This window comes from Zootoca vivipara, chromosome 10, assembly GCF_963506605.1.
Source record: "Zootoca vivipara chromosome 10, rZooViv1.1, whole genome shotgun sequence".
NCBI classification, from domain to species: domain Eukaryota; kingdom Metazoa; phylum Chordata; class Lepidosauria; order Squamata; family Lacertidae; genus Zootoca; species Zootoca vivipara.
In genome coordinates, this window is record NC_083285.1 from 17,155,936 (window position 1) to 17,182,487 (window position 26,552).

The 26,552-nt window shown below is 44.2% G+C and overlaps 1 protein-coding gene across 5 annotated transcripts in view; it reads right to left on the bottom strand.

Annotated features, from left to right (window-relative positions):
* The window catches only part of CPED1 (cadherin like and PC-esterase domain containing 1), a 128,860-nt gene that overhangs the window by 89,629 nt on the left and 12,679 nt on the right, over positions 1–26,552 (bottom strand). For all 5 annotated transcript variants that reach the window (XM_035127144.2, XM_035127142.2, XM_035127143.2 and 2 more), the window contains exons 3-5: positions 18,134–18,311; positions 5,185–5,291; positions 2,873–2,948 (exon numbers count right to left, since the gene is read on the bottom strand). In XM_035127144.2, coding sequence (XP_034983035.2) covers positions 2,873–2,948; positions 5,185–5,291; positions 18,134–18,311 — 361 coding nt within the window. The remainder of the gene's footprint in view (positions 1–2,872; positions 2,949–5,184; positions 5,292–18,133; positions 18,312–26,552) is intronic.

Here is a 26,552-nt window from a genome sequence, read left to right on the forward strand (position 1 = left end):
GCAAGAAAACTTCATAATTCCGAGCCGTAATCCTTGCGCTGAACGCTAATTCGAAAGGTGCTGCCAGGAAAACTAAAGTTAAATCAACACAGCAGACACAGGGGAGGATATCCTGACTGAGGAGACGAGCCAAGGGAAAAAAGAGGAACAATAGGAAAGTGTTTTATTTATAATTTAAAATCGCTGCTCTTGAATAAATGGGCAGGCTATGTCCTTGTTTCTAAGATAACTCAGCCCTCCTCCTTTTAAAGTTCAAGTGCGGGTGCGGACTCTGGGTGGCAAGAACGAGCCACTCCTTGGTGTGCCATTTGGCTGTGTGAGCCACTTTGACGCCAAAACAATCAGAGTTCACCCTTCTCCTTTTATAATTTAATAGTCAAGTTCATTTCCCCCCCTAGGTATGCATATCCTCCAACATTTCTCCAATGAAAATAGGGACGTCCCATTCCATAATGATCATTTTACTATTTATACCCTCCAGCATCTTAAAAAGCAGAGACATCACCTTGCCGACAAAGGTCCGTAGAGTTAAAGCTATGGTTTTCCCAGTAGTGATGTATGGAAGTGAGAGCTGGACCATAAAGAAGGCTGATTGCCGAAGAATTGATGCTTTTGAATTATGGTGCTGGAGGAGACTCTTGAGAGTCCCATGGACTGCAAGAAGATCAAACCTATCCATTCTGAAGGAAATCAGCCCTGAGTGCTCACTGGAAGGACAGATCGTGAAGCTGAGGTTCCAATACTTTGGCCACCTCATGAGAAGAGAAGACTCCCTGGAAAAGACCCTGATGTTGGGAAAGATTGAGGGCACTAGGAGAAGGGGACGACAGAGGACGAGATGGTTGGACAGTGTTCTCGAAGCTACCAACATGAGTTTGACCAAACTGCGGGAGGCAGTGCAAGACAGGAGTGCCTCGCGTGCTCTGGTCCATGGGATCACGAAGAGTCGGACACGACTAAACGACTAAACAACAACAACAACCCCGCACATCTTGCCAGGTTGCCCCAGCCATTCTGGGCAGCTTCCAACAAATTAAAACATTAAACGTTTGTTTTTTTTTAAAAAAAAAGCCCTTCCCCATACAGGATTGCCTTCAGACAACTAGGGGGCTGGATAACTCTATATCCTCCCACATTTCTCCAATGAAAATAGGGACAGCCTAAGGAAAAGCAGGACATTTCGGGTTCAAATCAGAAAGCAGAACGGCTTCTCTAAATCAGGGACATCCTTGGAAAATAGGGACACTTGGAAGGGCTGAGTATGCTCAGCCATTAAAAAGATTATCCTCCCCCCCCCTTCTCCCAATCTTGAAAGCTTCTAGTCCCAGGTTTGTGGTGGGTGAATTTGCACTAGATCCCTGGCAATAATTCCTGCCATTTGCACTAGATCCCTGGCAATGATTCCTGGCTCCCAATTGTTTACCAATGGCAGCGACAAAAGGAGCCACCTTGTTATTTTTTGTATGGAGGGGCATTATGTCAGGAGAGCCTGCACATTCAGGCTGAAAGGGCACATCACTAACAGGATTGATACCTCAAGGAGAACCGGGCCTTAGGGCAAGCCTAGTACGGCCACATTCTCCTTTATCTGGCAAGGGGGGTCTGAATTACTCTCTCATTCACCTATGGAGGTTCATAGGGCTTCCTTGACAAGCCTTGCCCTCCAACGCAGCCACAACACAGCCATCTGCACATATTGCTGGTGTGCAAAGGGGCACAGGACTCTTCCATGCAAAGGGGAGACCTTCATTGAACCAGCGTCCCCTCCTGCATGTGCAATGATTCAAGCAATGATTCTTCAACATCAGCTTCGTTGGACTGGTCATGTTGTGCAGATGCTTGATGATCGCCTTCCAAAGCAACTACTCTATTCCGAACTTAAAAATGGTAAGCGTAATGCTGGTGGTCAACAGAAGAGGTTCAAAGACTCTCTTAAGGCAAATCTTTAAAAATGTAGTATAAACACCAACAACTGAGAAACACTGGCCTGTGAGCGCTCCAGTTGGAGAACAGCCTTTACCAAAGGGGTCATGGGCTTTGAGGACACTCGAACTCAGCACAAAAGGGAGAAACACGCTAAGAGGAAGGCACGCTTGGCACAACCTCACCATGATCAACTCACGCCCAGAAACCTATGTCCCCACTGTGGAAGGATGTGTGGATTCAGAATTGGCCTCCACAGTCACTTATGGACGCACTGTTAAAACAGAGTTTATGGAAGACAATCTTATTCGGCTACGAGCGATCGCCGAAGAAGAAGATGCATAGAGCCCCTTCCCACACAGTGAATGCACAGACAGCAGGGCATGTTTGCAGTGGTGCTCATCTGCTTACTCCCAGGGCAACCGCCCGACACACATATTATTTCAATGCATGGAGAGCATTGGATAGCTTTAATGCCTCTGAATGACCTTTAAGTACCGTGCAGAGCTGGTCCACACACGATGCAGGGTAAAGCAGTTGCCTCAGGCAGCAGAAGCAGAAGAGGCAGCTCCCCGCCCGCCCCACCACTTCCGGGACATGGCACTGCCACTCGTTTTCCACACCCTTGGGAGGCTTTGTGGGACGTCCCCTCTTGCTGTATTTTGGCAAGAGAGAGGGCAGCAGAATTGGGGGGGGGGCAGGAGAAGACAGGGAGGTGGGGGACGGGACAGAATATGGCAGCCAGGGGAGCAGGAGGCAGCTCATTCACATTTTCCCTCAGGTGGCAAAATGGGATGGGCTGCCCTGGCACTATGAGTAACAGGTAATTTTTGAGAGCGACCCAAGATGAGCCAAGGTGGGTTCACATTCCAGCAAACACACAAAGATGTTTTAATAATAATAATAATAATAATAACCATACGTCCATTAGAATAAATCAGAATGTTACCTGGAAATGTTCTGACTATCTGGCATAACCCTTCTTTCCTGCAAAGCAGGCGCTGTATTTGGGGAACGGCATTTGCCTGAAAACAATGGGAAAGATTCTGATCATTGGCGTTTCCTTTCCGTAGCTGCTGCGTCACTTTTATTGTGCCAGTCAAGGATGCCATTAAGGCGTTCTGCTGCTCCAGAGATATTAGCTGGGACTCGTTCCCTTACGTGTGGAGATAAAATGGACAGAAACTACAGTGATGCCTCGCAAGACGAATTTAATTCATTCCGCGAGTCAATTCATTTTGCGAAAAATTTGTCTTGCAAATCGCGGTTTCCCATAGGAATGCATTGAAATTTCTTTTTTTGCCCAAGGGAACGCATTAATTAAATTTCAATGCATTCCTATGGGAAACTGCGATTCGCAAGATGAATTTTTCACAAAACGAATTCGTCTTGCGAGTCACCATCAGATCGCAAGATGCATTCATCTTGCGAAAAATTCGTTTTGCAGGGCATTCGTCTTGCGAGGTACCACTGTATCTTGAGGGTTTCAATCAACCCTAAATTCTGTTTGTTTTTAATTGGAAGTCACATACGTAGGTGTGAACATCCCCAAGGAATCAGAAATGGAGGTAAGTATTAACAGGTTGTTCCCTCTTTGGCATTCAGTCCAAAACCCTACTGGCATTTAGTTTATTTATGGATACAACTGCTAATTGCCTAGGAGAGATGTTTATGCTAGATATTTATAAAAGGACGATAAAGCCTTTTTTTAAAAAAGAAGAAGAAGATCTTAAAGTCAAGCCTGCCCTGGCAAGAAAACTTGTGACACCCACTTACACCCAACAGAAGGGGCACTGAATCCTTTAAAAATGCCGAGTGCATGTTGCACACTTTATTCCCCTTTGTTCCCAAGCATTCTTGCCTCAATGAGACATTTGTGTCAATTTCTTTGGAATCTTATATTTTTATTGCAATGTGTGAAAGCGGAATTCCAGCTGTGGGTGAGGTGAACTACAACAATCTAGGTCAGATAACAAAGAATTATTGTGGCATCATGTAGAAATTTCAGTGGGCATGATCCAGCCAATGCTAAGCTGCTGCGCTTTCCACATATCAAAGGGGGAGAATTAAACATGTGCTTACAACTCTCCAGGAAGCTGTCTTCTCCAGAATCAAGCCAACGGGATTGATTACAAGAAGCTACCTCTCCAGCATCTCAGAGGTCTTTTACTCAAGATCCTTAGCCTCAAATGCTGGGGTGGCCCTGCACCCAGGATATGAAGCTGCCTTCGAATGAGTCAGACCATTGGACTAGCTAACTCAGCCCAAACTTCAGGTGATGTCAGTCACAGAGTTCCACCCTCAGATGCAGGGCTGTTGTGCCCCACACCAAAATAGCTCAGCTGGTTAGAGCATGGTGCTGATAATGCCAAGGTTGCAGGTTTAATCCCCATAAGGGACAGCTGCATATTTCAGCACTGCAGGGGGCTGGACTAAAGGATTCTCAGGGTCCCTTCCGACTCCATGATTCTCTAATTTGCCAGTACAGTCGTACCTCGGAAGCCAAACACCTTGGGAGTCGAACGTTTTGGCTCCTGAATGCCACAAACCTGGAAGTGAGTGTTCCGGTTTGCAAACGTTCTTGGAACCCTAACGTCCGACACAGCTTACACAGCTTCTGATTGGCTGCAGGAGCTTCCTGCAGCCAATCGGAAGCTGCACCTTGGTTTCCGAATGTTTTGGAAGTCGAACAAACTTCCGGAACAGGTTCCGTTCAACGTCCGATGTACCACTGTATAGGGGCTCCACCTGGATTAAGACATTATAGCATGGGTTTATACAGTGTTTTTTTCTGTGGGTACGCATACCCCTAAAGATTTTGTGAATCTAAGTTTGGCCTCATTGACGGGGAATATTTCAATATGAGTAGGAAAATGAAAGTACTCCTAAACATTTTGAAAGAAAAAAAAAGCACGGGGTTTATTGCAGGCCCAATCCAATTCAAGCCCTCAGCACCTGCAATTTGCATTGCCACTAAAGCCTCATTGAAACAAGTGTTGCCTGTTCCTGGCAAAAATTCTCCAAGATCTCAGGAGGCTGTTTTCTCTCAGCCTTGTTCTCAGAGGTCTTTCAAGTAGAGATTTTGCAGATTGTGCCCGAGGAGACATCATTCACACAATGGTTATCCGCCAACACCAGCAAATTCCCATACCAGTTGGACTAAAAACATATGATAAAGTTGCCAGAACTGGCATCTGGCTGGGTTGGCCAATAACTACTTAAGGGCATGTCAAAAACAAAGATGACGCTTCTGAACCATACCTTCTGCTGTAATGTTGCTCCATGCGATTCCACTCTATTTAAGCAATTTTCGTGGTCGGCTTTGCTGGAAGATAGGCAAATCAAAAGATCCCAAGAGCTTAATTCATCTGTACAAGAGAAGCACAATAGGAAACAACTATTTTAAAAAACTGTCCAGGTGCCATTTGTATTTGTTGCTACGAAGCAGCATTTGTCGGACACAAGATTCAGGGCCTCACTTGATTCTGTGCAGAGTTTCACAACTTTTACTAATACTGTACAGCTAAAGGCTCCTCTCAGTTCTTGTCAGAATTCTTTTGCCTTTTTAGACCCAAAGTATTCCTTTTCAGAGGGAAGCACAGTGCAAATGGACATCATTAGTTGAAACTCAACAGCACTCAAATCACCACAGCTAAAGAGTATTATGGAGGGGGAGACAACAATCACAGTGAGGCTTAGTGGGTAGAGTCCTGGGAAGAGAACCTGGGACATCAGGTCTCATAGGCCCACTTAGCCATAAAGTTCATCAGTCACAGTCTTTCAGTGTAACCTACCTCGCAGGGGTGTTGGGAGGATCAAAATGGAGAGAAGGAGAACCACCATGTATGTCACATTGAGCTCATTGGATGAAAGATGGCATAAATGTGTATTTGCCAGGAATCATTTGTTACAGAATCACAGAACTGTCGAGTCAGAAGGGACCCTGAGGATCATCTAATCCAACCCACCCTCAGCAACGCAGGAATATGGAACCAGGTAGAGGGCTTTCTCGGTAGTGGCGCCTGCCCTGTGGAACGCCCTCCCATCAGATGTCAAGGAAATAAACAACTATCTGACTTTTAGAAGACGTCAGAAGGCAGCCCTGTTTAGGGAAGTTTTTAATGTTTGATGCTTTATTGCTATTATTATTATTATTATTCAGTTGGAAGTTGCCCAGAGTGACTGAGGAAACCCAGTCAGATGGGTGGGGTATAAATACTAAATTATTATTATTATTATTATTAAATTATTATGCAGGTATTCCATATGGGGATCGAACCTGCAACCTTGGCATTTTCAGCACCACACTCTAACCAAAAATGCAATACGTGCAACAGATCTCAGGAATTACTCTGGTGAGCTTTTAGCTTCATTGAAAGGTGGCCAGCTTAGCTACATATTTCCTTTACCTGAATAAGCATGGGTGTATTTTATAGGGATGGGGAGGCAAGAAAGGGAATGTTGGCCTGGCAATGCAACACTGATGCTAGAATCCTTTCCCCCCCTCTCTCCTGTTCCCTCACCTGCCCTCTAGGGGGCAGCCTCAGAACATCAGATCATACCAGATCTGCTTGCTAATGTTCTTCTTCAAGCAGTCTAGATCCCAGCAACATGTTGTAGGCATTTAAGCATCATGTTTACAACCGGCTTCTCATAGATATGCAGCTCAATATTTTCATCAAGATAGCAGATGGTAGCAAGATAACATTCTCTCCTCACACGCTCTTCAGAACGCTGCCCTCTGAACGAACCACTTGGAATGCCTAAGCTGGCCAAGCAATGCAGATGCACAAAGGGTTGGTAGGAGTAGAAAGGCAAACATTCTTTCATCCGAAGAGCTTTTGGAGTGGGAGAATATTATTCTGCAAACGGAGGTACCAAAACAAAGACCTCATAGGACAAACTGGCTTAAAATTAACTGGGCTACTTTCAGAAATATTTTGCATCGTAAAGAAGACTGATCAAAAGTGCAAAAACCCCAGTGCCAAAATAGCCCTTTGTAACATGCAAAACAACCTTGTGTAACTTCATGAAATGAAAAAATAAACAGAGTCCATGAAATGTGTACTTGAGACAGGGGTGGTTCTAGGAATGAAGGTGACCTGGGCAAAGTCCCTCCTTTACAGACTCTCCAAGTGTCCCTATTTGCCAGGGACAGTCCTGGATTTACAGAAGCCATCCCGGTTTCTGATTCGATCCCAGAATATCCCTGTTTTTCTTAGGACGTCTCCTGTTTTCATGGGAGAAATGTTGGAGGGGAAGTCCCTATTTTCATCAGAGACATCATGGAGGAGATGTCCCTATTTTCATCAGAGAAATGTTGGAGGATATGCCCTTAGGCTTGCCACACAGCAAAGAACACTCCAAGGGAGCTGCCATTTTGCTTTCCCACAATGCCCTGGAATGCCTGCTGTAATGTTGCTAAAGGGAATTGTGTGAAATTAAAAGTGAGGCTCGCAGCCACAGCTGCTCATTGTGGAGGAGGGACTGGAGCAAGTGTCAACTACTGGGGCACTGGAGCCCCAGGCAGCTGCCAAGCTGTCCTAGGAACTCAGGTGCCAACACTTAAGCCTGACTTGAAAGATGTCTCCAAAAACTGCCACAGCTATGGGACAAGTATGTACCAGGACAGATGGAAGATTGCAACTTATCAACTTGCCACTGTAGTAGCTTTATGTCCAGACATTATCAGGTAATAATCTTCACCTTCATGCTATCACCTGCTTATTTTTGAAAACTGTTATTAAAGGCAGAAGGGTGATTCACCCCCCCCCCCCCCGATCAGTTGCCATCCTTTGTGGGATCCATCTTGGAAGCAAGAATTCGGTGGCAGGCAAGAGACAGCTATTAAAATCTGATTATCGCAATGACAAACAACTGTGCAGTACTGTTTCTGTTTATAGCAACAAGCTACTGAAGATATGAAGAGGGCTATTAAATCATTTATTAGTACATAAGAGCCAGCTGCAACCACATGCAAATTCCTTCCACAATCTCAAGCAAAGTAAAACATACAACATGTCATCTTCAGAGTCAAATGGGTCCACCAGATTTGGATATTTGACTAGATTTGGATATCCCAGCAATAATGTCAAATTTCAGTATGATTGGTAGTAGAAAGGAAAATAATATATTTAAATTTTGAAGACCCTAAAATGGAGGGGAAACAAACATAATGAGAGCCACAAGCCTGACACATGAATTAGTAAAACTGAATTTATGTCCAGAGGGACAGTAAGATAAATAAATGTAACCCAGTCACTCTGTTAATCAACATGAATGAGTCTACCCAACGGAATTGTCTTGATATGCATTAGGAATCGTGCCTTCCCCGTTTACAGCACCATTGTTATTTATCTTCTGTGCCCATAGAACTAATTAAACATTGTCAGGATGAATAAACAAACACTCCTATAAACAGAGGAAAATAAAGGAGACTTTACAGCTTTAAGGTGCCATGAATGGCAGGCCTAATGAGAAGATGTATTTCAAGATGAACACACCTTTGCAACTGCAAACAACAGAAATCCGAGCACGTTGTGCTTTTCTGTTTCTATCCTGGACCATGGTACTTTGGATGAACCTTCAGACTTTTGCAGAATGCGCTCATCATATTGGCAGTCCCAAGTCCTGCTTCCTACACACTGGATGCATCTGTCAAGAAGAGCTAGTTTCTAAGCCAGGACTTCTCCCTCCAGAATATCTGAACCTAAAACTACAGTGCTTTTTCCCCCTTTCTGGAATAGGCCTCTGGCATCCAAGGAGACTACAGTATGAGAAAGAGCTGCTCCCGAGTTCTGACTCCACTTGCAAGCGGATTACAACATTTTCAACTTCCCTCCATGCCTGGAACCTCTCCAGCAGCACATTTGATAATGCCCCAGTATGCCAACCACCCTAGAATCATAGATTGCCCTCTGAAATCACATCTCTTTTAGCTCCCCATACTGTTAGCTGCTGCTCTGAACCCTCACCCTAGTACAGTGGGAACCTTCACCAAGTACACACTGACTTTCTGCTTCCTACAACCTATTGCAAACGATGTTTTATGTATCTGATTCTGTTTACTGCGCCAAGTCACACAACCACTAATTTAGAGTCCGCAGAAATGAAAAAGATGTTCACAATAACGTTTGTAAAACAACAACCCAGAAGCCTTTCTCTTGGGAATTATAGGGACAGAACTACCTAAATTGTATAGAAACCTATTCACGTACGCTACTACAGCGGCAAGAATGTTACTTGCCCCAAAAATGGAAAGTCCTGGCAAAGGAAGAATGGATACAAAAACTCACGGAATATGCAGAAATGGCAAAACTTACCGGGAGAATAGGAAATCAAGATAGCAAACTTTTTATAAAAAAAAGTGGAAGTGGTTTGTTAAATATTTACAGATAAATTGTAAACAGATAAAAAACACTGGCAGGATTGTTGTAATAACCTGCAGCTTCATAAGAGTATATATTTAAAGTAGATAATATTTAGATAATAAATATAGTAGATAATATAAGAGTATATATTTAAAGTAGATATATTTAAAGTAGATAATTAAATGAGCAAATTAAATGAATTTGGATATGCAGAAGATATTAAAAAAATAAATTTAAGGAACTGCAGAAAGAGGGGGGAGTCAAACTTTGAAATTTTAAAACGATTGTAAAATTAATGAAATGTATAAACCCGAAAAGTATTAAAATATATATTTTTAAAGGACATGGATGAGAATGCACGTCCATTGGGGGTGCTGTTCATTGATTTCAGTGGGACATGCCTTTGGGTTTGGTTTTTTGAACCTCCAGCTAGCTTACATCGGAATTTGCATATATCTAGAATTTGTGCAAAGTTTGTTTGCATGAGAATAGGTGCCAGTCATCCACCCTCCCCTCTACCTTGGCCAACAACAACAAATTGGATAGAATTGGCCAAAAGGTTTGCTTGGAAAAATTATCTAGACCCGTGCAACTACATTCTCCACATTGTAAGCTAAACCTGTTGGATTATCAAAGCACCCAGGGCTCACACATTTTCAAGACTATCTTCACATCCATAAGAAACAGAAACCCGCTTCAAAATAAACCAATTAAATAAAGGCAGGATGCTACGTTTTTGTGACCGGTTATCAACATAGCTGCCAAGTCTCCCGCTGAAAAATGCGGGATCAGCAGCGGCGTGGTACCGGAAGTCGCTTCTACGCGACTTCCGGACATGCGTAGAAGCGAATTCCGGTGCCACTCCACCCATGTCTGGGCACTGGAAATCGGGCGGCGCCACCACCCAAAATGGAGCCTCCCTGGCAGGTAGGAAATCCGGGGGATTTCCGGGATTTTTTTTTCAATTCAGGAAACGGATTAAAAACTGGGGGTTTCCCACGAAAAACAGGAGACTTGGCAGCTATTGTTATCAACGCCTGAAGCCGTTCTGTACCTACAAATAATTGTGAACTATTGAGAACCTTGTTACAAAATGAAAGAAACTCTGGTACTTTGGGGGTGGCGGAGGTTGAGACCCTAATTATGTAATTTAAGGCTGGAAACAGATTCCAAAGAAATGCCTATTGTGCATGTTTATGAAGGGTTCAGTGTTTTAACAGTCCTTTACAGCATTACGGTACGTTTGAAATTAAGCATCCTCCTACCCCCGCCTTACTCTTTCACCCTACTTAAGCTTCAGAAAGTTTTCGCTGTAAACTGAAACGCCGAATCTCAAAAGCTGCACAACAATCTACACATCTCTATCCAAGCAATGCTAAACTGTAAGAACATGTTGTTATCATTCTACAGCTTTTGTTTACAGACTTACTCTGCTGAAAGATGGGACTAAAGGGTGCAACTGAAATGAATATTTTGCTTTCCAAAGGGGGGGGGGAATTAATGCCTGCAACATATGCTTTGAATTAAGAAATAAACGTTGCTTGTCTGAGGCCAGTAGTGCACACATCTTCCGTTTCAGGGAAAATACGGCAAGAACGTTGTGGTACTTTTAAAGCTATTTACTGCACTATTTATTTATTTATTTATTTATTTATTTATTTATTTATTGCCTGACTTTATTACTAAGATGTTTCTCTCGTGGTTACTCTAGAATGGATGTATTAATGGCACAAGAACATTTGTGCTTCTACTAGAATCGGTGGATCCCTAGGCCCTGTTTATTTAACCTTAACTCTGTTGGACTGTTTATACTGCTGGAACTTGAGTTCAATTCACTTCAAATTTCTCAGACTTTCTTGTTTAGAAAAGCTGAGCTTCTTGTGACCTCTTTATCCATGGTGTTTCCTTTACCCCCCCCCCAGCCACGAAAAGAACAGAATGCCTAGTGTCCTATTTATTTATTTTTAAAAAACATGTTTCAGTTCCTTTAAAAGGCAGTCCTAATTGAAAATGGCAACCAGATGTTTACAGAACACTATACCATTTTCCCCTTCAGGGCATCTGGTGCTTTTATTTCCGTTTGCTATTTTGATGAAAGAAGACTGCTTGAATTCTACAATCACATACTGTATTAGGTTATATACATAACTGGCTGCTATTGGAAGTTGAACCTACCTTTCTTCCTCTATTTGTGCTATTTGTACACATGCAGAAGATGAGACACACACCTGGCTACCAGGAGAAATTCAGCCTACCCTTCTGCATGTGTCGCTTTTTACATGTGTGTAAGAATTTTGCTTGAACTCCACCTGAAGTGTCACAGTCTACGAAAAGCTTCATCATTTGATTCTGTTGGGAGTATAAATGGACACATGTGGCTATACTGAAGCCTTCTCCATATCTGCCAACATTTCTCCGATGAAAAAAGGGTCGTCCAGTGCTATTTTTCTAGAAAAAGAGGTGCCGGAACTCACCATGAATGCCTCCCTCGTTCTCAGAGAATGGCAATGACGCCTGCCTGAGGGTTGCTGCAACTGAATTCCTGGTTAGTTCCAGCTAAAGCCCTGGGAACATCCTATTCCATATCCTCCAACATTTCTCCAATGAAAATAGGGACGTCCTATTCAATAATAATGATATCCTTGGCTCAGGGGTTGCATAATTCCATACCCCCCCCCCAAAAAAAATCTCCAATGAAAATAGGGACGTCCTAAAGAAAAGCAGGACATTCCAGGATCAAATCAGAAACCGGGACATCTTCTGAAAATACAAGACTGCTCCTGGAAAAGAGGGACCCTTGGAGGGTCTGCAGCATAGCGGCCTTTAAATGTTTTGGACTTCTGCTCCCATAAGTCCTGGCCAGTCCCATAAAGTATCGACTCTTGCTGAGTGAGGGTATGTTCATATGGAATAGTTGCCCCGCAAAACTGATACGGAAATTTTCCTCTTCCGGTAACGTTACATTGCCAAGAAGTAACCTAAGAACTGGGTTTTATAACAGCAGGAGCTGGAAAGGGCATTGCCTGTTTTCCTGCATTATTACAGCTTGTCGAAGATCCAGCAATTCCACCAGAAAACCAGTTTCCACAGCCAAATTCCTTTTGCGGACTGAAAGCTGCCTACTTAGTTCCTCCAGCTTGATTTGTGTGGGTTTGTGGATTGTTGCTACTCTGCTTTTTCCTATCTTTAGTGGCGAAAGAGCCATTATGCCCCCCTCTTAACTTGGATCCTTCTCCTGGGCGACAAAACTAGTGCCTTTAACATTTCCTAATACCATTTTATGCCCTACTGTCATATGGTCTATGTCCTCCGAATTTACTCGCGTCTATTTATGTCTGTCCTAAAAAGGTCTTTTTTTGGCAAAACCAGACTTCAGCAAGAGGTGCTACGCATGATAAAGCGCTTTATATCCTCCAATATAAAGCGGATTGTGGTAGGGCTGCTAGGAAATTTAATATAGGGTTTGGGGTTGTAGCCTAGGCCACAGGTCATGCTGAGTAATGGGGGTGTGGTCATGCAAATCCTGGAATGGTAATTGGTGGAGGGGTTCCCCTTTTAAGCTTCTGCCCTCCATTTTAGAATTCACTTTTGCCTTGGCATTTGAATCCCCTCCCACCTGTCCCCTTTTTCTTTGCAGGTTAGCCTGACATTGCTATTGCCTTCGGGGCCGCCTGTATTCAGGGGGCAGTAGGAATTTTTCCAATTGGCTGATTGGCTTTGCCTCTTGGTTTTCGCCTACTGCTTAGCAAATTGTCACAACTTGTTAGGTTGGCGGTTAGGCTTTTGGTTGGTTAATCGGTTGGAAGAGGGGTGTGGCATCCAGATGCCTACCCCCCCCACACACTTTAGCTCCATATAGAAGTATTCCGTTAAAGGAATCCCGGGGCTTACGCTCTTGTCCTTACCATCCCGCCATTGGCGGGGATGGTGGGCCCAATTATAAGAGTACGAGCCTTGGGGAACATTCTTGGTAAAAGAGAGGAGGGAATGCCTGGGCTCAGCCACCTCCTCTCCCAGGGATGTTCACTTGACGTCCCTTCAGGAAGTCGGAGCAGGTACTGTCCAAGCGGACAGTGGTGAGTCCTGTCCCATGGGGACAGCTGAAGTGAGTCCTGCCCCAAGTGGGCAGATGATGTGAGTCCTGTCCAAAGGGGACAGATGATTGAGTCCTGTCCCAAGTGGACAGATGAGTTGAGTCCTGTCCTCAGTGGACAGATGGTGATAGTCCTTCTTAAGGAAGGACGAGTGGATAACCAAAAGCCTAAGCCAACACTCGGATTAAATTTGTGTATTAAATAAAGTTGTGGCCTAAATTAATTGCCAAAAACCAAACCATAATTCTTGTGTCAGTTGTGAGTTATTTAAGGTAATTTCTGGTAAGCCTCAACACACAAGTAAACTGGTGTAAAAATAAAGGCAGTCGAATGGCAAGTAAAATGAGTAAGAGTGTCTTAGTAACCGTAGCTCAGAATGGCAGCTGTGTTGTGTCCCCCTCCCATTATAATTTTGTGATTCTCTCCTCCTCAACCTCAACCCAAATGGCTAACTCTGCCTCCTTTTCACCAGCTGCATAGGACAGTTGGGCCAAAAGCTGCACAGGAATTTGTATCCTTCTTTGGTTGTGTGTTTGTGTGTGACCCCTTTTCAGAAAGAAGAGGAAGTGGCTACCTTTGGATGACATATTCTGATTATACAAGATTGTAATAAGAGCAAGAAGAGACAGAGGATATGGTGTATGTATAGAAGCAATAGGAGCAAGTGTATCTGTGGATGAACAGCCTGAAATTTAAGGAATATGGTTACTTACCAGCTGCCCATTCCTAGAGAAGTTGATAAGGAAATATGAGGGTTACTACTAAGGGATGTGGGTGGTGCTGTGGTCTAAACCACTGAGACTCTTGGAAGGTCGCTGGTTCAAATCCCTGCAATGGAGTGAGCTCCTGTTGCTCTGTCCCAGCTCCTGCCAACCTAGCAGTTTGAAAGCACACCAGTGCAAGTAGATAAATAGGTACCGCTGTGATGGGAAGGTAAACTGCGTTTCCGTGCACTCTGGTTTCAGTCGCAGTGTCCCATTGTGCCAGAAGTGCTTTAGTCATGCTGGTCACATAACCCAAAAAGCTGTCTGTGGACAAACACCGGCTCCCTCGGCCTAAAGTGAGATGAGCGCCATAGCCCCATAGTCGTCTTTGACTGGACTTAGCCATCCAGGGGTCCTTTATCTATTTAACTTTACTATTATAGGTGTGCCATCTAGGGAGAGAGAGGGGAGCCAAAAAAATTTGCAGAAGGGACTGATTAAGTTGCCTCAGCCACTTTGGGCAGCTTTCAACATATGTGAAAAACATAATAAAATGTTAAACGTTAAAAAAACCCCTTCCCTTCCCATTGCCTTCGAATGGTTACTTATCTCCTTGGCTCGAGGGTCGCAAAACTCCATACCCTCCAACATTTCTCTGATGAAAATAGGGGCGTCCTAAGGAAAAGCGGGACATTCCAGGATCAAATGAGAAACTGGAATGGCTTCTGTAAATCTGGGACGACACTTGGAGGGTCCGATATACTAGGGACATAGGAAGCTATGTTAGAGTAGGTTAAATAATTTGCTCATTTAGCCCAGTATTGTGCTCTCTGGCTGGCATCAGCATTAAAGAACTCAGGCATTAGATTTGTTCTGCGACCTTGTCCTTTTAATTGAAGATGCCAGGAATTGAACCGGGATCCTTCTGCAAACAAACGTAAGCTTTACTAGTCTCTGGGTGGCTCCTGGCCCCATGAGTGATTCAAATGAAGAAGTAGCCCAAAGGATTAAAACATGGACTTCACATAATAATCTTAACTGTTGCACAGCTATTATGTATTCAAGGGGTAGAGATTAAAAAAAGGAAATGTTTCTCCCTACGTTTTCACTCTGATCTGTCGGTTTACATCAAAGCCAGTGTTTCAAAACTCCTTAAAATATTCCTCTTAACTCTAGGATATAGATAAATGAGACAGAATTTGGAAACCTGAAAGTAAGGAGGAAGAAACCCCGGATAACTACATTAGACAAGGAGAAGTGATTCTTGTCTCCTTATCCTACCATTTTCGGTTCATCTGTTTCAGTATGTAAAGCCTGACTCTTTTAAATAGGAGCTCGTTTTTATACATCAGAACCATTCTGCTAGGAAAATGTTATGACACAACATAAAGCATATGCTTTCAGAAACGAGTACGTCGAGTACTGTGCTTGCAAAAACACACGGAAATGTTATTTGCTAGCAAGAAAAAAAGGAACGATTTTCCATCTGTTATAGAGAAGATCATCGCTTTGGTATGTAAGCAAGTTACTTCATTTCTCAAATTTATTCATAAAGCTTATTCGTAAATCTGGCAACATAAACAACCTACAAACCCTTCCAACTCATGGAGCAGACTCCCCCCCAAATTAAAAATGTCGCCTGTTTGATGTTTTCCATACAATTCCCATATGGAAAGGCTGGAGGTACATCTGGACGTTGAAAGAAAGCCTTTAAATCCCTTTTTATGGTTGCAGGGGGTGGGGGATGTAAGGAATTATTACTGCTGATCTCAGAACATGAATAAACATCACCTGTACTGGTGAACCACGCAGTGCATCAGAGTGTAATTGATCACAAACCTTTAAGGAAAATAGTATTCTGTGCTTTGCAAGAGTTGGCCATAAATCGCACACCCCTCACAGCTGAGAAGCAGACAGCCTGACACTGCCTCCAGGCTGAACAGCATTCACACATTTATGTAATCCTTCCCATCCACTCAGATCAATGTGTGCATGTTATAGTGCAGGCATAGGCAACCTTTGGCTCTCCAGATGTTTTGGAACTACAACTCCCATGATCCCTGACCACCGGCCCTGTTAGCTAGGGATCATGGGAGTTGTAGTTCCAAAACATCTGGAGAGCCAAGGTTGCCTATGCCTGTTATAGTGTCTTGTCACTACAGTGGTACCTCGGTTTATGAACACAATTGGTTCCGGAAGTCTGTTCATAAACTGAAGCGTTCATAAACTGAAGCAAACTTTCCCATTGAAAGAAATGGAAAGTGGATTAATCCGTTCCAGACAGGTCCGCGGAGTACTCAACCTGAAGCGTACTTAACCCGAAGCATGGGTGTAATTGGTTCCGGAAGTCTGTTCATAAACTGAAGCGTTCATAAACTGAAGCAAACTTTCCCATTGAAAGTAATGGAAAGTGAATTAACCCGTTCCAGATGGGTCCACGGCATTCGTAAACCAAAAATTCATAAACCGAGGTGTTCATAAACAGAGGTTCCACTGTATTAGAGGTTGATGGGAACACACTGGCAGGGCCTTTTGTGTTGTGGTGCCAAGACTTTGAAACTTCCTGTCCCAGGAGATCAGATTGGCTCCTTCCTTCAAGCCCTTTAGATGCCAGACTAAATGCACATTTAAGGCACATTAGTTAGGGTTGCGATATTTTAAAAAGTGGAAACCCAGGCGCAAAGTTGTTGAGCTTTCTTTGCAAAATCAAAAAATAATAAAGTTTTTCAGCTATGTTTTTTTTTGGGGGGGGGGGATTCACCAAAAAATCAACACTTCCGACATGGGTTGCCATACGTCCAGATTTTCTTGGACATTTTTCATAATTTCAGGAAATTCCATCCGGATGATATTTACAACAGACAAATCTCGGATACCTCCAGGAAAATCCAGACTTATGGCAGCCCTACATTAGTTCTCTCAGAAAATCCCGAGAACAGCAGTTTTGTTTTGAGGGTGCTGGGAATTATACCTCTGTGAGGTGGAATAACAGTTCTCAGGATTTGGGGGTGGGTGAAACGGAGAGTCATTTGTTGGATGAGCTTCAAATGTATGGAACCTAACCCAAGGCTTATGTACATATTAGCAACTTAAAATGCAGCAACGCCATTCCTGCCCCCCACTCCCACTGTGTTTCAAATCACATTTTTACAATGCTGTACACACCAGGGTGGCGCTGTGGTCTAAACCACAGAGCCTAGGGCTTGCCAATCAGAAGGTCGGCGGTTCGAATCCCTGTGACGGGGTGAGCTCCCTTTGCTCGGTCCCTGCTCCTGCCAACCTAGCATTTTGAAAGCACATCAAGAGCAAGTCGATAAATAGGTACCGCTACAGCAGGAAGGTAAACGGTGTTTTCGTGCGCTGCTCTGGTTCGCCAGAAGCGGCTTAGTCATGCTGGCCACATGACCCGGAAGCTGTCTGCAGACAAATGCCGGCTCCCTCAGCCTATAGAGCGAGATGAGCGCCGCAACCCCAGAGTCAGGCACGACTGGACCTGATGGTCAGGGGTCCCTTTACCTTTACACACCAGGGAGGGGACAGGGATGTCTTCTTCAAGTTTGTTTCTCTGTGCTGCAACCCCACCCCACCCCTGAATTCTGACTCAGCAAAGCTGTCATCTGCACATGTGCAGTGGCTGTCTCTAAGGTACACACCTCAGCTTAACCGTGACTTGTGTTTTCAAATCAGATGGAAGCTGGTTTGAATGTAAACAAATAAAACAGAAGTGTTTCCCATGATGAATATGGATTGCGGCTAACGTTAGGTGTGCCTGGCTTCAAACATCAGTAGTGGGAGCACGATGGAGCTGGATTAAATAGTAATGCATGCACTTATGCAAATTCCAAACTGCCTTTTGCACTGTGACTGAGATGAAAGAAAATGGCAAATAAAATAAAAATAGTATGCAGTAACCCTAGACCACAATCTGTTTCAACTTGGGAACCCTCTGAATAATAAACTGTAGAATATATGGTCATTGAACTCTCCTCTCCCTCATGATCTGATCATGTTACAGTTGGGAAAATACTACAAGTCTTCTCACCTGGATTGGGGATTTCATGTCCACTCAGTTTCCTGTCTTCAAGGACTGTAACTCTATAATGGTGCTGTGCAAGGATGTGCCGGTATAACAGGAGGTCTTGTTCACTGCCGGAAGACGGGATGTACAGTATTACTGCCCTTGTCTGACTTCCAAAGAATTTAAAAATGGAGTCCTCCATCTAAAACAAGAAACAAGATAAAAGGGGTATTCGTAAGCTATATAAGGCAACACACAGGACCGTGAAATGCTTTCGCATGGAAAATAGTATATGTTTTTCCTGGGAGCGGTTTCAGACAACCATATTATTTATGCAATAATTACAATAGTAATGTAGTCGTGTGACATTTGAATATCTAGTTACATTCTGACTCACTAGGGGACAGTCATTTTTTACTTCCTAGGAGTATCCCTCAGTGGAAAGAAAATTCCCACCTAGTAAGATAATCCCCGTAGGAACTGAATCCACCTTGACTAAATAGTTTTGGAACTGCATTTACCCCCAGAAGTGCAACAAGGGACACAGAACGCAGGTTCTCCTTGTAGTTCCCAGGACAAACCCAAAATTAGGAGATGGTTCATGCAGAGTTTCATTTTTTATATGCTGGCTCCTTTATACATGAACTAGTGTATTTCAGCCCGTTCAATAATGGGCACTAGAACATCCTGGGGTTCGGAGAAGCGCTTGCGCAGCGCTTCTCCGAACCCTGGGACCTGTCCTTGCTGTCGGCGGCAGGGGGACAGGAACGGAGGAGAAGAAAGCGCTGCTTTCTCCTCCTCCGTTCCTCTCCCCAAGCCGCAGACAGGAAGGAGGCATCCCGGGGTTCGGAGAAGCGCTTGCGCAGCGCTTCTCCGAACCCCGGGACCTGTCCTTGCTGGACGCACACACGTGTGCGCTCCCCCCCCGCCAACGCTCAGTCCAGCCAGGAGCGGCGGTTGGCAGCCGCAGGGAAACGGTAGGTGGGGGGGGAGAGCGTGTGTGTGTGTGCGTCCAGTCTCTGCTGTCCAATCCCTGTGTCCCTGGGGCCCATGCGCAGTAACCCAGGGACACACGGGAAATGTGGACGCAGGGACACTTGGACTTTATTATATAGGATTGTTCTTCTGACTTGTTCTCTACAGACAAGAAATTCCACACACTGCCCCCTAAAATCTGCCTTTGAAAACAAGTAAAACAGGTACCATACAGGTGTGCCTGGAGAGAATATTTCATAACTTGGGTGCCACCACAAAAAGGTTGTATATTTGGCTGCACCAGAGGGATGAAAAAGACCAGAGTCCACTTGGGAGGAACCAGTTGTTCAGATACAGTGGTCCCAAACTCTTTTTATATACAGTGGTACCTTGGTTCTCAAATTTAATCCGTTCTGGGAGTCTGTTCGACTCCCGAAACCATTCGAAAAACCAAGGAGCTTCCTGTACTCAAGTGGAAGCTGCGTCGGATGTTTGGCTTCTGAAAAACATTCACAAACCAGAACACTAACTTCCAGGTTTGCAGCGTTCAGAAGCTGATTTGTTTGGGAGCCAAGCCGTTTGACTACCAAGGTACCACTGTACATTGAAAACTGCCCAGTGTGGCTAGGGCAACCCAATCAGATGAGTGGGATATAAATAATAAATTTATTATTATGGAATAGGATGTCCCTATTCCATATGGTGGCGCTGTGGTCTAAACCACAGAGCCTAGGGCTTGCCGATCAGAAGGTCGGTGGTTCGAATCCCCGCGACGGAGTGAGCTCCCGTTGCTCGGTCCCAGCTCCTGCCAACCTAGCAGTTCAAAAGCACGTCAAAGTGCAAGTAGATAAATAGGTGCCGCTCCGGCGGGAAGGTAAACGGCATTTCTCTATGCTGCTCTGGTTTGCCAGAAGCGACTTAGTCATGCTGGCCACAGGACCCGGAAGCTGTCTGGGGACAAATGCTGGCTCCCCCGGCCAGTAAAGCGAGATGAGCGCCGCAACTCCGGAGTTGTTTGTGACTGGACTTAACAGTCAGGGGTCCCTTTACCTTTACTTTATTGTCATCGGAGAAATGTTGGAGAATATGGGAAACTGACTAATTTTTAAGACTAATGGCATCAATCTGGCCGCTAGATTCTGAAATTTCTCAGAAGACTTTTAAACGCAGCCCCCTATGCAAAATGTTTCATATCTACTTGTTGTTAGAGCATGCATAGTAACTGTGGCAAGGCTATCTGGTAACCACTTGATGGATCTAAAATACAAGTTTCAAGTTCCTGTTGGAGCATGAATGTAATTGTGCAGAAGCTTTAATTTGGAATTTTGCTTGTGTGTACTAATAATCTGAACACCCACCATACAAAAATAAAACTGGAAAGTTAAAGGGTTGCCAGATAAGCTTCATATTTGCTAAACTGATGCCAAGGAGTGTTTACAAGAGACATTATGCAAACACGGAATTGTGGGTCTTTGAGTGTTGGCTATGTTGTTGTTGTTTAGTCGTTTAGTCGTGTCCGACTCTTCGTGACCCCATGGACCATAGCACGCCAGGCACTCCTGTCTTGCACTGCCTCCCGCAATTTGGTCAAACTCATGTTCGTAGCTTCGAGAACACTGTCCAACCATCTTGTCCTCTGTCGTCCCCTTCTCCTAGTGCCCTCAATCTTTCCCAACATCAGGGTCTTTTCCAAGGATTCTTCTCTTCTCATGAGGTGGCCAAAGTATTGGAGCCTCAGCTTCACGATCTGTCCTTCCAGGGAGCACTCAGGGCTGATTTCCTTCAGAATGGATAGGTTTGATCTTCTTGCAGTCCATGGGACTCTCAAGAGTCTCCTCCAGCACCATAATTCAAAAGCATCAATTCTTCGGCGATCAGCCTTCTTTATGGTCCAGCTCTCACTTCCATACATTACTACTGGGAAAACCATAGCTTTAACTATATGGACCTTTGTCGGCAAGGTGATGTCTCTGCTTTTTAAGATGCTGTCTAGGTTTGTCATTGCTTTTCTCCCAAGAAGCAGGCGTCTTTTAATTTCGTGACTGCTGTCACCATCTGCAGTGATCAAGGAGCCCAAGAAAGTAAAATCTCTCACTGCCTCCATTTCTTCCCCTTCTATTTGCCAGGAGGTGATGGGACCAGTTGGCTATATGTTTCACTATAAATGAGTGTCAGTCAAAATGCTTCCAGTTGTTGAGGTGCCTGATAGCCAGCTATAAAGTGACGCTCACAGCCATATTTTCCCAGTCGCAGGAAGCAGTTTTATGTTACACTTGGCTCAAGTATGAAATTCTTCGCGGGGGGCAAACACATAACTGTGTCAAGCTCTTTGATGAACGACTAACACGTCTCTGTTTTTAATATCGAGTATACCTCTTTCCCTGACTACAATCGGTACAGTTGATGCTAGTTGCACTATTCCATTCACATATTATGAAATATGTTGAACAAAAGGGTTAGGCAAGAAGTTTCGAAATATTCCAGGCAGAAAATGCATTGTGCTCATAAGCAAAAGAAACCAGGAGTAAAGAGGAAGTTATGATTTCAACGGTGTTGTGTTACACACTCTTGTAATTCATCCTCGGACAGCTAAGGTTATATTTATAACCTATTTATTCAACAGTGAGAGATTAAGTATTCCTGCATTGCAGGGGGTTGGACTAGATGACCATTGGCACCCTTCCAACTCTAAGATTCTATGATTCGAAGGACAATTTTACCTCAAAACACCCCTTCATCCCTTTTTACCCCTTTCTGCTATCTTCTTCTGATATTTCCTTCCGCATTATATTCTTATTCTCAGGGCTATTAAAGCCTCCTATTGCTTCATATGTCTGGCTCCCCATTTTCTTCTGAATATATTTTAAAGAGTGTTTTTTACTGGGATTATGCAAAACCAACTGGAGAAATTCTGTCATGAAGTGGAAGTAGGGTGGGGGGAATTAAGATTTGTTCGCAAGCAGTGGCATTTCATGGAAAATTCAGCTTCTGGTTTGAATTGAACTGAAGGCACCAGACAATTATGCAGATGATATTTCACACAATTACACTGCACCTTGGGTTTTGTAGTCTTTAGAACAGGGGATTCCCTCTATTGCTGTGGACTTGAAGGCTACAACTGACAGCCAAACTACATGTGGCAAAGATTACAGCTGAATGCACCACCAATCTCTTGAAACTTTTGCAGATAGCAGCTGCAAAGGATCCTGATTTATATTTTGGTCAGAGCTCATGTGTGCTTTTTCATAGTAGGGGGGGCTTTTGGGTGGTCGCATGCAGCCCCCCGGATCCCAGTGTGGCTCCTGGTAGTTCGGGCTGGCTTCATCCTCCCCAGGCGGGACACCTGGAGGTCTCCGCCTACCTCAGCCAATCGCCCAATCCCGCCTGGGGAGGCGTTGCCAGGGGATTGGCCAGGTAAGGGGAGGGACCGTGCTGCCCACACAACAGGTGAATCTTACCTGCAAAGCATCAGTTGGCTCCAGAACTTATCCCACCCTCCCCTCCCTCAGTTAAGTCTTCTTCTGCAGGTTAACCTCTTCTCCACAGGTACGCGGGCGCTGCTACGTGATGGTCGCTGTTGAAGGGCCGGAAAGGAATTTTCTTGCATTGGCAGGTTTTGCTTTTCCCGTAGCAAAACGTCACAACTTTGGTGGTTTCAGGCCTTGGGCGGAATCCTTTAGTCTATCTTCCTAAATGGGGGGGGGGCCTGAAGTGGTGACCCACACCTGCTTTGCGACGGTGATCTCAGGGTTCCCCATTAAAGGGGTCTTGAGGGGAGGCACTGGCCATACGCCAAGAGGTTGTCATTGCTCTCCCCCTCCAACAGCGGCGAAACAGGGGACGGGCTCTCTGCTTGAACATATGTTCTCCAGAGCCAGCCCAACCCCCATACATTCTGGATGACCCTGATGTCCCCCAGATCCCCAGCTGGGGACTGGGAAGGATAAACGCCCAATGCCTGAGCCAAGGTCTCCCTACATCTGAATCTTAATAAAGTTGTGGCCAATTTTAATCGCATAACACGTTGTCTTGAGTCATTATTCCGCTCGGGGGTCACCTGGGGTTGGGGGGACTCCGCCTGTCCACGCAAACGACAGCTTTCAGTAAGCGAGCTGTTTTACAATGCTATTTCACTGTAATAGAAAGTAAATGTTAAGCCACATTCCACTTTAAGCAGAATTTGGCAGTGACCCAAGTTTTTTTTAATAACATAAAGTCCTACGCCAATAGAGTCTAACATACCTATGAGTCATGTTCTCATCTACGCTAGGCCCCAGTGGAATCTGGAAGTTCAGGGGAGAATGTCTGCTTGAGTTTACCATCTGTGTGCCAGGTAAGGACAGTCAGCAAAGGAACACAGTGGGACAATTTTAGAGCCTAACCCACAGCTGTGGAATTCCTTTCTCCTGGAAAACTTGCCAAAATCCAGCTAACTTTCACAACTTTTACAAAACCTTTTCATCTGGACTAGAATTTGAAAGTTTTTAGGCAAACCAAATATTAGTACACAGTCTGTTGGTTGGTCTTAACTGTGATTTAAGTTCTAGCCAAACAGTGCAATGCATCAAGAACTGTCGCTTAAACTGAACCCCCAAGCTCTCCAAATCCTTGATTCCAGAAACACATTTTTTGCCACTGCAGAAATGCCTGCTGACTGTCTCCGCATGCATCCTGGTTCACACGGTCATCTCCTCCACATGATCTTTTACATAAGAAAATAAATAAATAAAAAGACAGTCCCAGTGTGTCATGGGACTCTTCTGCCATGACTCTTTTGCTTGCAACAACAACAACAACAACAAGCAAAAGCAACAAGTTGTTGCTTTTCCAACACTTTGGGCAGTTCTGCATCCCTCCCACTTAGACCTCCTCCTCAGAGTCTATTGCGTACTGTCTAGTGTTGCCATATTTCAAACGACAAAAATCTGGACAGAAAAGTTGTTGAGCTTTTTTTTCTTTTTTTGCAAAAAAATCGCCCCAAAAAAGGTTTACAATGCAATTTTGGAGCTATTTATACCCTGGGCAGCTTCCAACAAAATATTAAAATACAATAATTCACTATTGACATGGGCTGGATTTTTCCTAGCAATTTTTATTTTTGCTGATTTTGGCCAGACACTGCTTTATTCTGGATATGTCCGGTAAATTCCAGATGTATGGCAACCCTAGTCCTGTTTATTGAGGCCTTCTGGTGGAAGCAACCTCACAAAGAGAGACAATTGCAGACCTGCCCGCAGTGCTCCCTTCCTGGAAGGCAAAACCAAGGCAACAACAGATGCAAGCAAAACAGGCAGGGCAACTTTTAGGGATTTAAAATTGGCCACAACTTTTATTGATTACCGATGTAGGTAGACTTTGGCTCAGGCACTGGGTGTTTATCAATTATCAGCATCCGAATGGAGGGCTTACGTTTAAGAAGAATCATGCCTGGGGTGGAGGGCCACACAAGATGCAGATCTACTAAGCTGGCTCTCCATAGAGGGAAGCTCTATGGCTTCTACACAGAGACTTCCACTGAGACCGCTCTCATAGGTAAGGTAAAAAAGGTAAAGGACCCTATGGGGTTGTGATGCTCATCTCGCTTTCAGGCTGAGGGAGTCGGCATTAGTCCACAGACAGCTTTCCGAGTCATGTGGCCAGCATGACTAAACCGCTTCTGGCACAACGGAACACTGTGACGGAAACCAGAACGCATGGAAATGCCGTTTTCCTTCCTGGTGCAGTGTTACCTATTTATCTACTTGCACTGGTGGGCTTTCAAACTGCTAGGCTGGCAGAAGCTGGGACAGAGCAACGGGAGCTCACCCTGTCACACAGATTCGAACAGCCGACCTTCCGATCAGCAAGTCCAAGAGGCTCAGTGGTTTAGACCACAGCGCCACCCACGTACCCTGGCAGGGGTTGATGGGAGTTTTAGTCCAACAACACCATCCTCTGGTTAAATGAACATGTAATATAAATATTCTTCCACAAGGATGACATAAATGTTTTACAACTTTTCTCTACAGGAAGAAAGCAAAATTACGTGTACATGTGTGTGTGTGTGTGTGTGTGTGTGTGTGTGTGTGTGTGAGAGAGAGAGAGAGAGAGAGAGAGAGAGAGAGAGGGAAAATTCAAGAATTCTAAATGTTTTAGTCAAGCCTACCACCACTAAAGGTCCAGTAGAAACGATGGCCTTTTCATTTTTGTGCTTTTAATTAGCAAATCACACTTTGACAGTATATATACTTAGAAATAAAATGGCCTGACTGGAACATAGCCAAACCAAGCAGTAATTTTCCTCCACAGGCAGCGATAACAGTTAAAAATAGTTCCTAAAAACATTGCACAAGTCAGTTTTGGGAAACAGGATAATAGATCATCTAGCCTCCCATTTCCAAAGCGTCTAGACAGAAAGCTTTTGTACTGGATTGTTCTGATTCTGGAAGGAGTTGACCCAAACACTTTCTTCATAAACTCTTGGTTTAAATGCAGGTGCTTTGAAATCTTTCCTTGGCCTCTCGTTTAACAGACCACAAATTGTAAAACAGGGTCTACTTCTAGACATTAATGTTTCCTACTGCAAAAACACACATGTAGCACTAAGAGAATAAAGATGTTCTAACTGGACAATGAAGAATTTGGCTTCTTTAGTGGAAACTTTCCTTTCCCTTTGAAATCCAGGATCCCTAGTTTGCTCTAACAGGGCTGGACTAAGCATATTGTTAAGCTTTCCGTTTAGCCACTGCATCCGCTGGGTAGAAACCTGAGGTTTGGCTTGGCAAACCCGAGTTCAAATTCCATTGATTGTTTCAAGAATGTGTTCTGCACAGGACCTATACTGAAGGCAATAGATTCATACCGGTATTAAATAGTAGCAGGATTTGTATTTCTGTTATACCGAGATCCATCCGCACAATACATGTAAAGCAATATCATGCCACTTTAAACAGCCACAGCTTCTCCCAAAAAATCCTGGAAATTGTAGCCTCTTAAGCTGCAGAGAATTGTTAGAATATCCCTATTTCCCCCTCCAAGTGTCCCTATTTTCCAGGGACAGTCCCGGATTTACAGAAGCTGTCCCGGTTTCTAATTTGAGAATGTCCCACTTTTCTTTAGAACATCTCTATTTTCATTGGAAATTTTACTTTCTTGGGCTCCTTGATCACTGCGGATGGTGACAGCAGTCATGAAATTAAAAGACGCCTGCTTCTTGGGAGAAAAGCAATGACAAACCTAGACAGCATCTTAAAAAGCAGAGACATCACCTTGCCTACAAAGGTCCGTATAGTTAAAGCTATGATTTTCCCAGTAGTGATGTATGGAAGTGAGAGCTGGACCATAAAGAAGGCTGATCGCCGAAGAATTGATGCTTTTGAATTATGGTGCTGGAGGAGACTCTTGAGAGTCCCATGGACTGCAAGAAGATCAAACCTATCCATTCTGAAGGAAATCAGCCCTGAATGCTCACTGGAAGGACAGATCGTGA